Source organism: Panthera pardus, unplaced genomic scaffold (assembly GCF_024362965.1).
Source record: "Panthera pardus isolate Hobbes unplaced genomic scaffold, ASM2436296v1 HiC_scaffold_20, whole genome shotgun sequence".
Classification (NCBI taxonomy): Eukaryota; Metazoa; Chordata; class Mammalia; order Carnivora; family Felidae; genus Panthera; species Panthera pardus.
The window spans coordinates 87,641,300-87,655,058 of NW_026526766.1; the positions used below are offsets into that span (position 1 = coordinate 87,641,300).

The 13,759-nt window shown below is 44.6% G+C and overlaps 1 protein-coding gene across 15 annotated transcripts in view; it reads right to left on the reverse strand.

Moving 5' to 3' along the window:
• The window catches only part of FNBP1 (formin binding protein 1), a 139,829-nt gene that overhangs the window by 48,889 nt on the left and 77,181 nt on the right, over positions 1–13,759 (reverse strand). For all 15 annotated transcript variants that reach the window (XM_053908416.1, XM_053908419.1, XM_053908418.1 and 12 more), the window contains 2 exons: positions 13,506–13,568; positions 12,979–13,083 (listed from right to left, as the gene is read on the reverse strand). In XM_053908416.1, the coding sequence (XP_053764391.1) occupies positions 12,979–13,083; positions 13,506–13,568 (168 nt within the window). The remainder of the gene's footprint in view (positions 1–12,978; positions 13,084–13,505; positions 13,569–13,759) is intronic.

Here is a 13,759-nt window from a genome sequence, read left to right on the forward strand (position 1 = left end):
AACCAGTCAGACATTTTATATGAAACAAATTTGGGAGAAGCACTAATTACCATGTTCCATAAAGATGTCAAACCTCAGCGTTAGAGCGAGGGCAGCGAAAACATTTGACAAGTACAACTCCTTATACGTCCAGTGGCTAAAGCAGTCATCTTGCAAGAGACTGTTTCCCCAAATGGTAAAAAAATTTAACACTGCTACTCGGCTGGCTTCAGTTAGAGAAGAAGTGAGCCTACCGTGCCTGTGCGTTTTGGAGTCCTCAACTGAAGAAAATTTCCCAACTGCTCAACTCCTTTTCTTTTATTGAGATAATTACCACACTGAAAATCATTCAAAGCAGATCCTTTCCTTCTTGCGTAAAGTTAGCACAGATTCTTTACTATAGTTTTATTTTGCTCTCCAAAACATCCGATTAGGTAACACAGGACACATTAAAAAAAAAAGAGCGCGTGTATATTTTATCATAAACTAGAAATGTGAAGTTTTATCACATACTTCTCGAATTTTTTTTTTTTTTGAATGTTTATTTTTGAGAGAGAGAGAGGAGACAGAGTGCGCGCCGGGGAGGGAGAGGGAAAGACAGAGAGACACACACAGAATCTGAAGCAGGCTCCAGGCTCGGAGTTGTCAGCACAGAGCCCGACGCGGGGCTCGAACTCACGAACTGACAGATCATGACCTGAGCCGAAGTCGGACGCTTAACCGACTGAGCCACCCAGGCGACTCTATCACCTCCTTCTTAAAATTCTACCATCATTCATAAATGGCTCAGAAGTTCCTATTCTGCTTCACGCTAGGGACCTCCCTATAGAATCTAAAAGCTACGAATGTTCAAAGCCAAATACTTTTAGAAGCTGTAATGACTACACATAAACAGAATGCTAACTCCCTGAGTAACTGACACGCTCTTCTAAGCGCTGCTCGTCAGGATCTGGATGTAATTTAACTTTTAAAACGTTTCCTCGAGTCAGGTTCTATAAACAACACTCATGAGCAAGCCCAGTAATGAAGCCTCCTGCATTGTCTAGAGAATTCTTCTGGTTAATCAAGACTCAGAATTGCAATGAACTTGAATAAAGAAGCCCCATTAACAGTTTCAGCACACAACTGCCCGTAAAAATGCAGACTCTGGCAGCAAAAAGAATCATCCGAGATAAATGAAACTACAGCTGTAAGAAAGGGAGAAATTGACACCAGCGTTTAAAAACATAACTTGAAATCCACTAACAATTCGTAACCACTAACTGTGCAGTTTTTTGTTAAACAATATCCTATTTTGCATTTAGAAATTATGTAAGCGCCAACAGTCACAAGGCAAGGGCGAATTAGAGAAAGGGAATTATTCATTGCCTGACATGGATGAACTCCGTGTAATGCATGCATTTAGAAAACACTGTTCTCTCTGTTCCGAAATATTAGTTCACATTCCATTCATTTTGATAACCTTTTCCTTTTTCCTCCTAACACCACACTGACCATGGGCAAATCCATCAGAAGGCAGAGATTAGGCACTGCTCCTCGCCCAACTTGGTCCAGTATGTCGTTCTTCCAAAGCAGACCGACAGACAAAACCTGACTATAAAGCCTTTGTCACCAAAATGCCACTGAAGAGCCCCCGTTAGAGGGCAAACGGGAAAATTCACAATACGGAGAGCTGAATACCGGGAGGAAAGTGAAAGCCAAGCTCCTTAACGTCAAGGATTGTGTGCTGGCGTGTGGGTGTCTCGGGGTGCCGCCCCCACACCTCCCCAGCACGCAGTCGGTGGGTCGTGGGTGAGGGAACGAACGGGCGCATCATTCCGAAGGATCACACCTTAGGAATTCTTCAACACGTTCAACGCTTTTTGAAAATCAGACTAGGACCGTGAAATCACGATTCCATTACGATTCCCTGAAATTAAAACAAAGCCAAACAAACAAACAAAAATAGGTAACTCATTGGGGGGGGGGGGGGGGGTGGGGGGAGGCCTGTGAAAAGAGAAATAGGCAATGTTCAGAATTTAGTTGGATAAAAAGCTGTACCGAGCAGGGGCGCCTGGCTGCCTCCATCGGGCGAGCACGCAACTCTTGATCTCAGGGTTGTGAGTTCGAGTCCCATACTGGGCATAGAGATTACTTAAATAAATAAACAAACTTAAAAAAAGAAAAAAATGGTCCACAACACCCCTCGTCAAGGAAATGCAAACACAAAAGAAACCACTACCAGATTCCACTCCCCCGCTCATCCAGAAGTCTTTCTATTTCAAGACCGAGAGCACCTCTTGTGGGTACGGATGAAGAGCGGCCCGCGGAGGGGCATCCGTGGGCACGGCCACCTCGTCAAGCTCTTTGACAGCACGCCAGAGGCAGGTACCCAAGTACGACTCACGATGCCACACCCAGGTCTCCGCCCAAGAACAGCGAGAGATCGTGGCCACCAAAGATACGTCTAGAGAGGTTCATGGTAGCTTCCTTCTTAATGTAACCTCACTACGGAGACAACCCAGATGCCCCCGAACGCGAGAAGGGATACACACTGGGGTCTGTCCGCACATGGAGAATCACATGGCGACCGAGAAAGGGCAACTCAAATGACACCACATGCACAAAAACATGAGGGTCAGAAACACAACGTTGAGCCAGAGAAGCCAGACAGAAGGATATGTGTTGCATACCTTGTACGAAGTACAGAAGCAGGTTAAACCAACGTATGATAGGGGTCAGAACGATAGTTACCTTCGGGATGGGGGAGTGTTCAAGGGAGCCTGTGGGGTTCTAGAGACGTCCCCATCTTAGCTGGCAGTGCACGGTTTCCTACAGACGTAAAAACTCATTGAGTTGTCCACTTAAGATGTGGCCACTTTATTGTATCTAAATTCACCTCAATAAAAAACTAATTTACGGGGCGCCTGCGTGGCTCGCTCGGTTAAGCGTCCGACTTCGGCTCAGGTCACGATCTCACGGTCCGTGAGTTCGAGCCCCGCGTCGGGCTCTGTGCTGACCGGTCAGAGCCTGGAGCCTGTTTCAGATTCTGTGTCTCCCTCTCTCTCCGCCCCTCCCCTGTTCATGCTCTGTCTCTCTCTGTCTCAAAAATAAATTTAAAAAGTTAAAAAAAAAAATTAAAAAAAAAACAACAACTAATTTATTTCTAAAGTAAGCTCTATGCCCAACACGGGGCTTGAACTCACAACCCTGAGATCAAGACATGCGTGCCCTGCCAAGGGAGCCAGCCAGGCGCCCCAATAAAAACCTATTGTGAACGTTCTAGAACACGTATCAAGTGGCAAGAGTGATCACCTCTCATGAGGGCCGGGGAAGGGGGCAGAATACCTTTCGCCTTACTCTCAATGTATTTTAATTATTATTCCTATTGTTTTACCAGAGAATCCTACATTTGAGTGAGGCGTTTTGGGTTTGATTTTTCCATGTTCCCTTGTAGCCCTCTGACTTCTCAATATTACAAAAGAGACAGTAGGGACTATATTTTCCACCTCGTTAAAAAAGAGGTGCTTCAACTTCAGCGCGTGGGTCACGAGCCCCAGGGCGACCTATTCTAACATGTATCGGTTCTTTTACCAACCCAGATCAGCGAATTCCTAATCACTAGAACTCATGTTAAGTCTTCAAGTTCAAAACCTCCTGAGCGCTGCATCTTGGCAAAGGAGAGGAGACCGCGACCTTCCTGGAGTTTCATCACCAACAAAAACCATTCCATTGAGCGATTTGCTTCCCCCGTCGTTCCTCAGAGGAACACGGCTTCCTCACACATCCAGATACGTTCCCCTGCCCAGAGATAAAACTACCAAGGGTCTTTTTTTTTATTTTTAATGTCTATTTGATACATATAAATTTATTTCTAGTTAGACTGGGCGCCTCGAGGACAACACAGAGCTTCTTGTAAGCAAATTACTAAATATCTGCCCACATGTTGATATTGACCACAGAGCACAAGTCTACTGATGCCCCACGCAGACTTGGGCAGATTTAGGTGACCTGAACACAGGGCATGCGAAAACCATAGGATGTTTTATTTTTCGGAAAAAAAAAAAAAAAAAGACGACGACGATGAAATTCAGGCTCATCATACCCAGATCCTAAGTCCTCTAGAAGATGCAGGTACCTAGAGTTCACATCACCTGTTATCATCAAACACAGATGCCATGCGCAGAAGTCCCTTCTGCTTCTCCTGGGGAGGGTTCCCTCTCTGTAAACACAGTGCTATCATTCCAAATGTCGCAGAACTGATCGCCGCACGAGGGAGGGTGAGTTATTTCTAACACAATTGGATAACTGAATCATGGGCGGAAACCGGGGGGGCAAGACATTGACATCAGATTCAAAGACCGTCAGAAGTCACAATGGGAAATTACATTACACAGCGACAAGAAGTGAAACATTACTTCCTTTCGGCTTGATACTGACAAGAGGCTTCGCTGGTGACAAAGGAGAGCGGATCGCTGTGTGTTTGGGGAAATCGGAGTGTTCCAAGTCCCCCTCTTGGGCAAAATGACACGATTGCCGATATTTCGACACTGCTTTACCTGCTTCAGGTTTGTGATGCTAAAATCATTTATCGTATCCTCGGAGAGGAGGTAAGGGAGACTTGCATAAAAATAGCAAAATGGTGTCTTCAGGATAAGAAAAAACAGTATGCCCTTGGAAATACTAAGACAGTCAAGGAGAACAATTCAATTTGGCCAGGACCTGTCAGAAAGTCCTGAAGCCGTAACTGGCCCCAGGAACTGCACTGTTCATAGCTAACTGGGGTCTGACCTGAGGGCGAAAAGCAAAGAAAACAATCACCCTGGAAATTTCTGAGCCACAGAAAGGGCCAGAACTCGTACAGCATGTGTGGACCTCAACCCCCAAGTGGAGATTCATGCAGTCCTGGATGGGGAGTGACCTCAGGGAACGCCAGCTCATCCTGGAGAACCCACTTTAAAGCTAGGCCATACATTGGGAATGCAAGCTGGTGCAGCCACGCTGGAAAAGAGTATGGAGGTTCCTCAAAAAACTAAAAATGGAACTACCCTACGACCCAGCAATGGCACTACTAAGCATTTATCCAAGGGATACAGGTGTGCTGTTTCGAAGGGACACATGCACCCCCATGTTTATAGCAGCACTCTCGACAATAGCCAAAGGACAGAAAGAGCCCAAATGTCCATCGATGGATGAACGGATAAAGAAGATGTGGTCTATATAGACAATGGAGCATTACTCGGCCATCAAAAAGAATGAAATCTTGCCATTTGCAACTACGTGGATGGAACTGGAGGGTATTCTGCTAAGTGAAATTAGTCAGTCAGAGAAAGACAAAAATCAGATGACTTTACTCATATGAGGACTTTAAGAGACAAAACAGATGATCATAAGGGAAAGGAAAAAAAAATAATACAGAAACAAGGAGGGGGACAAAACAGAAGAGACTCATAAATATGGAGAACAAACTGAGGGTGACGGGAGGGGTGGTGGGAGGGGGGATGGGCGAAATGGGGAAGGGGCACTAAGAATCTACTCCTGAAATCATTGTTGCGCTACATGCTAACTAATTTGGATGTAAATTAAAAAAAAAATTCTTTAATATTTATTTATTTATTTTATTTATTTATTTAGGACAGAGAGACAGAGCATGAGCAGGGGAGGGGCAGAGAGAGAGGAGACACAGAATCCGAAGATGGCTCCAGGCTCTGAGCCGTCAGCACAGAGCCCGATGCGGGGCTCGAACTCACAGACCGTGAGATCATGACCTGAGGCGAAGTCGGGTGCTCAACTGACTGAGCCACCCAGGCGCCCCAATTTGGATGAAAATTAAAAAAAAAAAAAAAAAAAGAAAAGAAAAGAAAAAAAAGCTAGGCCATGGATAAAATTCCAAGGAACACACATTCATAATCAAACAGTCTAATCTACACCTCCCATGTTTTTCTGCTGTGATTTATACCTTTTTATGGGACTGAAATACAGGGCAATGATGCGAGGATAACATAAAAGCGTTGTTAGTCTACGTGCAGTTTTTCACAGCACATTAATATCTACTGGGAAGATATTTCCGCCTGTGTAAAAATAATGGATAACTACCGAAAGCTAACTATCTGATGGATCAGATTTTTCAGTTTGATGAGAGGCATCTCATCAGAAGTGAATGCTCCCAGGGGCGCCTGGGTGGCTCAGCTGGTTGAGATCCGACTTCAGCTCAGGTCATGATCTCACGGTTCGTGGGTTCGAGCCCCACGTCGGGCTCTGTGCTGACAGCTCAGAGCCTGGAACCTGCTTTGGATTCTGTGTCTCCCTCTCTTTCTCTCTCTCCCCCTCCCCTGCTCACACTCTGCCTCCCTTTCTCTCAACTATGGATAATAAAACATTAAAAGAAAAAAAAAAAGAAGTGAATGCTGCCCAAAACTATATCTCTGGAGGTCCTACTACTCTTAAGGACCTACATCATGAAGGACAAGGGCTGTGATCCTCGGTGCAGATGCCTAGTTTTACTAAAGTGGTTCTTCTGTTGGAGCTCTGGGTACCAAGTTCTCTTCACTGTTGAGAAATCAGTTTCCAGGCCTATTTTCCCCCCAGAAGCCCTGTCTGTTGTTTTTAGCAGTATTTTTGTGGAACGTAAGGTTCGCGGTGATGCGTTTATGGCATTATAGAAGAAATGTCTGTATCACGAAAATACACAAGGAAACAAGTCACCGTGAGCAAGTGAGCAGAAACAGCAAATTGAAGCATCAGGCCCGCAAAGAGTAGACGCTGAAATTAATTAAAAAGAGAATATAAAATTAGTACATTTACTATGTCTCAAGAAGTAACCTATGATGTGAAAGTGTGACAACGTCACCAGAAGATAACAAAATGTCTCTACAGATTTTAAAGACAGCCTGAAGGAACTTCTGGAAAGTAAAATTAACACCTGAACTTAGAGAACTTAGAGAACCCGCAGACTAGACACAGCGTAAGAGAGAATTCGTGAAATGAAAGTCACATCTGAAGGAATTCCATGGGACACAGAAGAGACAGAGAGACAGAGATGAGAAATACAAATACACTTTCACAGGCAAAGAGGACACAAAGTAGAAGTTTTAACTTGCACCTTATAATCGGAGTTCCAGAAGAAATAGAAGAAAGACGGACAGGCATGTGTGGGAAAACTCCAATCTGGAGCCAATAAATTCAGTGGATCAGAAGCAAGACAGAAAAGAAATTCACAGCTAGATACGTTATAGTGAAATTTCAGCGAAGAACTTAGACCAAAAATATCTCCGTAGTCAGCAGGAAGAACAGACATTATCTTCAAAGGGTTAACAGTTACACGGACTTCTCACCCCTTGTGACCTCTCAACACAAATGAGAGCCAAAAGATGATAGAATTAGGTTCCTCTGGGTACAATCACCCTGGGATTGTATACATGGAGAAATCATCTTTCAGAGATGAGAGGTCCATTCCAATCAAACGAACACTGAGATTTTATTGCAATAAATCTTGGCTACTGGCACTTCTAAAGGATGTCCTTTGGAATTAAGAAGGAATTAAGATCCCCGATACAAAAAAAACAGTGAACGAAGAAAGTGGAAAGCATACTTACAGGACTGTATAAAATTACCAAAGCCCCGCTTGTGTAATTGAACCCAAAATACTCACAAGTAAATGGCAACAAGGGAGCTGGTTTAGTTAAAGGGTTGTGTGAGAAAACATCACTGGGGCGCCCGGGTGGCTCAGTCGGTTAAGCGTCCGACTTCGGCTCCGGTCGTGAGCTCGCGGTCTGTGAGTTCGAGCCCCGCGTCGGGCTCTGTGCTGACGGCTCGGAGCCTGGAGCCTGCTTCCGATTCTGTGTCTCCCTCTCTCTCTTCCCCTCCCCTGCTCACACTCTGTCTCTCTCTCTCTCCTTCAAAAATAAATAAACATTAAAAAAAAATTTTTTTTAAAGAAAAAAGAGAAAACATCGCTAAAGATTCTGGTATACTTTGTAGTTCAGGCTGAATACGTCTGTTCAAATGTCTAGGCTAGCCAATGAAAGCACAGGAAGAGGATACAGGAGATCTCCAAAAGAGGTAGTACAGATCAGGCAATACAGACTTTAAGGCACAAAGCATCACGGCAGAAAGAAATTCACCACACATGGATGAAAACTTAAAACACACCGAAGGTACTGCGATTCTAAAATTTATTTATTTCTTTAAAGGCTTTCTTTTTTAAATTTACTTAATTTCTTTTTTTTTTTTTTAGTTTTTTTTTTTTTTTTTAAGTTTATTGATTTATTTTGAGAAAGAGAGAGAGGGCAGGGGAGGGGAAGAGAGAGAGGGAGAGAGAATCCCAAGCAGGCTCCATGCTGTCAGCCCAGCGCGGACGTGGGGCTCGAACTCACCGACGGGAGATCAAGATCTGAGCCCAAAGCAAGAGTCGGACGCTTAACCAACTGAACCACCCAGGTGCCCAAATTTAATTTCTTTAAGTAATCTCTGTGCCCAACATGGGGCTCAAACTCCCGTCCCCAAGTCAGAGTCGCACGCTCTACTGACTAAGCCAGCCGGGCGCTCCTAGAATTTATTTTTTCCTAAGGTAACTTCACGGTAGAAGAAAAAAAGTAAGAGTAAATGACAAATCTTCCACCATTACGATCTGCCATAAATGGCTTTGAGTCCCTTGTACATACGAACACTGTTAGCATTCCCATGAATCCTGTTCTTCTGTGTTCCCATTTTACAGACAAGAAAAGTAAGGCACAAAGAAGTAACATATCTCCCACAAAGAAATGATACAACCAATGGCAACAAGAATCCTTCACGATGGGAGGATTTGCATATCAGCAAGTTAGATCCAATGCAAATACGTAGGGATGGAGAATACATATTCTTTTCAATTACTTCTAGAACACTGATAAAAACTGACCATGTGCTGGGGCATAAAGCAAGTCTCAAATAAACCAAAGACTCAAACTCAGAGTTTCCAGAACGATGATGCGATTAGATTATAGAAATCAATATCAAAGATACTGAACTTATCGAAGAGAAGTTGAACTACGTCATACAGTGGGAAATTTTAAAATAGGCTTCCAAATAAATCATAGGAGAGATTCAATAATAGTAAAGGAAATGAAAAGTATCTGGAAATGAACAATAACGATACTTCATATCAAAATCTGTGGGTTACACACAAAATCATATGTAAATGGGAAGTGTATTACTTAAATGCTCCTATCAGAAAAGAAGAAAGGGGCGCCTGGGTGGCTCAGTCGGTTGAGCGTCTGACTTTGGCTCAGGTCATGATCTCACGGTTTGTGAGTTCGAACCCCCGCATCGGGCTCTCTGCTGTCAGCCTGGAGCCCGCTTCAGGTCCTCTAGCCCTCCCCCGCCTCTCAAAAATAAATAAACATTTTGTTAAAAAAAAAAGCGGGGCGCCTGGGTGGCTCAGTGGGTTGAGTGTCCGACTTCCACTGAGGTCATGATCTCATGGTTCGTGGGTTCGAGTCCCACATCAGGCTCTGTGCTGACAGCTCGGAGCCTGGAGCCTGCTTCGGGGTCTGTGTCTCCCTCTCTCTCTGCCCCCTTCCTGTTTGCGTGCTCTCTTTCAGAAACAAAAATAAAAACAAACAAACCAAATAAACACACATTTAAAAAAAAACGAAAAAAAAAAAGAAAAGATGAAAAGCTGTAATGACATAAACCGAAGAAAGAAATTTCTGGAAGGGGAGGAGAATAAATCCAAAGACACTGACAGAAGAGGAAGAAGAAAAAGAAAAAGAAACTAGATGAAATAGAAACTACAAATAGACAAAGGAAGCTCCATGACGATCGGTTTGGGGTTCTCGGAAAACGCGAATAAAAATGATCTGGAATGCTGGTCCTCCAAAAAAAACCCCCAGAGATATAAATAAACAATTTTAGGAGTAAATAAGGGGGCACAACAGCACAGGCAGCAAAACTAAGGTGAGAGAATATTATGGGCAACTTTAAGCCAATAAACTTTAAGGGGCGCCTATGGCTCAGTCGGTTGAGTGTCCAACTTCGGCTCAGGTCACGATCTCGCCGTTCGCGGGTTCCAGCCCCGCGTCGGGCTCTGTTCTGACAGCTCGGAGCCTGGAGCCTGCTTCGGATTCTGTGTCTCCCTCTCTCTCTGCCCCTCCCTCGCTCGTGCTCTGTCTCTGTCTCTCGATAATAAATAAACATAAAAAAAATTTTTTAAGCCAATAAATTTGAAAATTCAGGATGAAGTGGATATAGGTCTAGAAAAACACAATCTGCCAGTACCGACCAAAGGGGAAGCAGATGATGAAGGAACTGACTCTGTAGTTCGAGACTTCCCACAGTGAAGTATTACGAAACGTTCAAGAAACATTAATTTCAACTTCCATGGATTATTTCAGAAAATAGAAAAACAAACAAACTGGCAACACGCTCGTAAAGCAAACTAGGACGGACGGGAAAGGAAAATTATAGATCCATTTCAATGGAAACAGATGCAAAACTCTTAGGTAAAATATTTACAAAACCAATTCAGCTAACGTAGTAAAAAAAAAAACAAACCCAAGACATCATCACCTAGTTGGGTCCGTCACAAGAATGCTAATTTGGTTCAATGTAAGAAAACTGACTCAGGTAATCTATCGCATTGATGGACTCAAGGAAGCAGAAAGAGTATCTGATGTTATTCAACATGATGAAGTCATGGTGAAAAAACCTCATGGTAAAATAGGAAAAGAAGGGACTCCCTTAGCCTGATAAAGTGTATAGATTAAAATCATGCTTAATGGAGAATTATTTGAAGTACTCTCTTCACACTCAAGAATCGAGATAAAGAAGTCCACAATAATTGCTTTTACCAGCATAATGGCGCTCATGACCAACAGAGCAAGATAAGAAAAATAAATAGAACGCATAAGGGTTGAAAAAGAAATAAAGTGGTCATTATTTGCTGGTGATAGGACTGTCTCTACATACACACACACACACACACACACACACACACACACACACACACTCCAAAGTAGAAATACAAAGAGAAATTTAGCAAGGCATCTGGCTCTAACATTAATGTAATTAATATATAAAAGTCAGATTTCTACATAGTCCACGGGAATTAAGAACATCACGCCGAACGAAAAAACAATCAAGAATGAAGGAAATAAATGAAAGTATGATTTTTGTTTATATAATGGTGAAAAAGAAGCAAAATTATAACTATACTCTTCGGAGATACATACACCCGTGGCAAAGCTGGGACAATTAGTAAGGAGGTGATTAACACCGAATTAAGGATAAAGGGCACCTCTAGGGTGAGGATCAGGGGCATGAAGTTAGGGACAGACTTCAAAGGCATCAATAAGATTGTATTTCTTTTTTTTTTAATCTGTATTTATTTTTGAGAGAGACAGACACAGAGCGGGAGCGGGGAAGGGACAGAGAGAGAGGGAGACACAGAACCTGAAGCGGGCTCCAGGCTGTCAGCACAGAGGCCGACGCGGGGCTCGAACTCACGGACCGTGAGATCACGACCTGAGCCGAAGTCAGACGCTTAACCGACTGCGCCACCCAGGCGCCCGTCAAGTATTTTTGTAATAAGCAAAGATAGCTTTTATGCTAAGAAAAGGCCGTAAGAGAAATTCCTTTTTTATTAATTTTTTTTATGTTTTTTATTTTTGAGAGAGACAGACAGACAGAGTGCAAGCGGGGGAGGGGCAGAGAGAGAGGGAGACACAGAATCGGAAGCAGGATCCGGACTCTGAGCTGTAGGCACAGAACCCGATGGGGGGCTCAAACTCACGAGCCGTGAGATCACGACCTGAGCCGAAGTCGGACGCTTAACCCACTGAGCCACCCAGGCGCCCCATAAAAGTAATTTTCTTTTAAGAAGATCTTGAAATGAATAAAATTCACTCTGATTTTACATTTAGGCTAACAGAACATTTGATAGAGAAGGGGCATGTCTTTGCGAGGTATGCTACCCCTATACTGACGTACCTCATTTAGCCCCAAACGATTTCAACTGAGCCCCATTTTAAACAGTTTGGGGAGCTGGCTATTTAATAGGAATTTATGACAAACCTACGGTACTTTACGTTTACTTTATCAGCACATTAATATCTTTTGGTAAAGTATCCACACTCGGGCTCAAATACAGACATTGAGACTATGTATTTTAATATCGTCGGCAATTTTCAAGGAAGGCAGGGTGATAAATACCTGGGCTTTAAGCCAGGCATCTGGCAGACCTAGACCCATAACTAAATCATCCACGCTATTTTCCAACTAAACTCGTCTCCCACGAATCTGGCAAAAGTGAAAGAAACCTATGAAAATGCCAGGCTTCTCCCCACAGAAAGCAGCAGGCTGAGGACGTCAAAACGGCCCTGGGCGGTCGTGGGATGAATACAGCCATTTAGCAGGCCTCACGCTGTTTACCCTGTATTGATGACTCTTCGGAAAAGAAAACTCCGCTTCTAGGGAAAAACACGTATGGGACCCACAAGAAGGTACAGTGCGAGCTTTATCACCTTCCTAACTGCGACACAAGTCGGGGACGCCCAGAGGCCAGCCCTCAGCTACCACCTGCTAACAACCGGAATGAATCCACTGCAAGGCAGGCCGGCCCTCCAGGCCCTTTATCTCCCGAGCGGAAGCATCAGAGGCAGCCGATCTCTTCCAGATGGCTCTGCGGCCCTGTGCTCTGGCTTTTAAAGGGGTGAACTCGTTCTTTGAAAAGCCATTAAGGGAAAAGCCACAACCTCCGGAAACCACCCTGCTGCGAGCCGCTCCCAGGCCGAGTCTCCGCGTCACCATCCTGGGGACCACACGATTCGGCCAACTGCCCCCGATCGGCACTCCGGAGACGCCCCGAAAGTCAGGGCTTCTGGCCCCCACGACAGGTGACACAAAACGGGAAGCACTGATCCCAGGGTGGGTGGCCTTCTGCGGTGCCGTCGGAAAGGAGAGCTTGGGGACGGGCAGCCCGGGGAGGAGAGGCTCCAGGCCCAGCTAAGGGAAGTAAGTGAAAGACTCTCACTGTCACCTCACCTTCTCAACGTCTGCTTTGGTGACATTGATGTCGGCGTCCATCTTCTCAAAGTACTGCTGTGCCCTGTCCGCCTCTTTGCAGTCACGTTCAAATCGCCTTTTACTCTGAAAGCAGGGGCGAGTGGTGGCAGGAGAGCAGGTGTTAATGCAACCACGAGATTCCTACGCGAGGGTATCATTTCATCTCCATCCCCCAAAGAGCTTTCTCCTTCCTCTGAGCTGATTTGTGACGATTTCAATAAGTTACTCGAACAGCTGCATTTATTTCCACCCAAACCCATCTCCCCTTTGTTCTTTGCGTGTGATTTTTTTTTTTTTTCTTTTTTAAGAAAAACACTCTACGTGAGCTCTTGGGGCTCAACATCCTAGTCTCCCTAAGGGCGCCTACAAACAAATCCAATTCAAACTGGAAGATCTCTGAAGGCGCGTCTTTGGCGTTTTGGTTTCGCGCTTACGGATCGCTTCGCGCTCGCGTTCACGTTTAGGAAACCTAAAGCCGTTTCTCGAGCCGTTTGTCCTCCACTTACTGATTCGAGCTGCTTCCAGCAGATCTCTATGTGCTGTTGTGCCTTCCGCCCATCGTGAAAGTACTGGAAACAGAAAACGCACAGTGATTAGCACCCCCTCTTTCCCAGGGTCACACCTGAGGGGAAAAAAAAATCATCAACTCAAATCATATTTAGTTTCTTGTTTTAAGTAGGCTCCACGCCCAACGGGGGGCTTGAACTCACAACCCTGGGATCCAGCGTCGCGTGCTCTGCCTACGGAGCCAGCCAGGCGC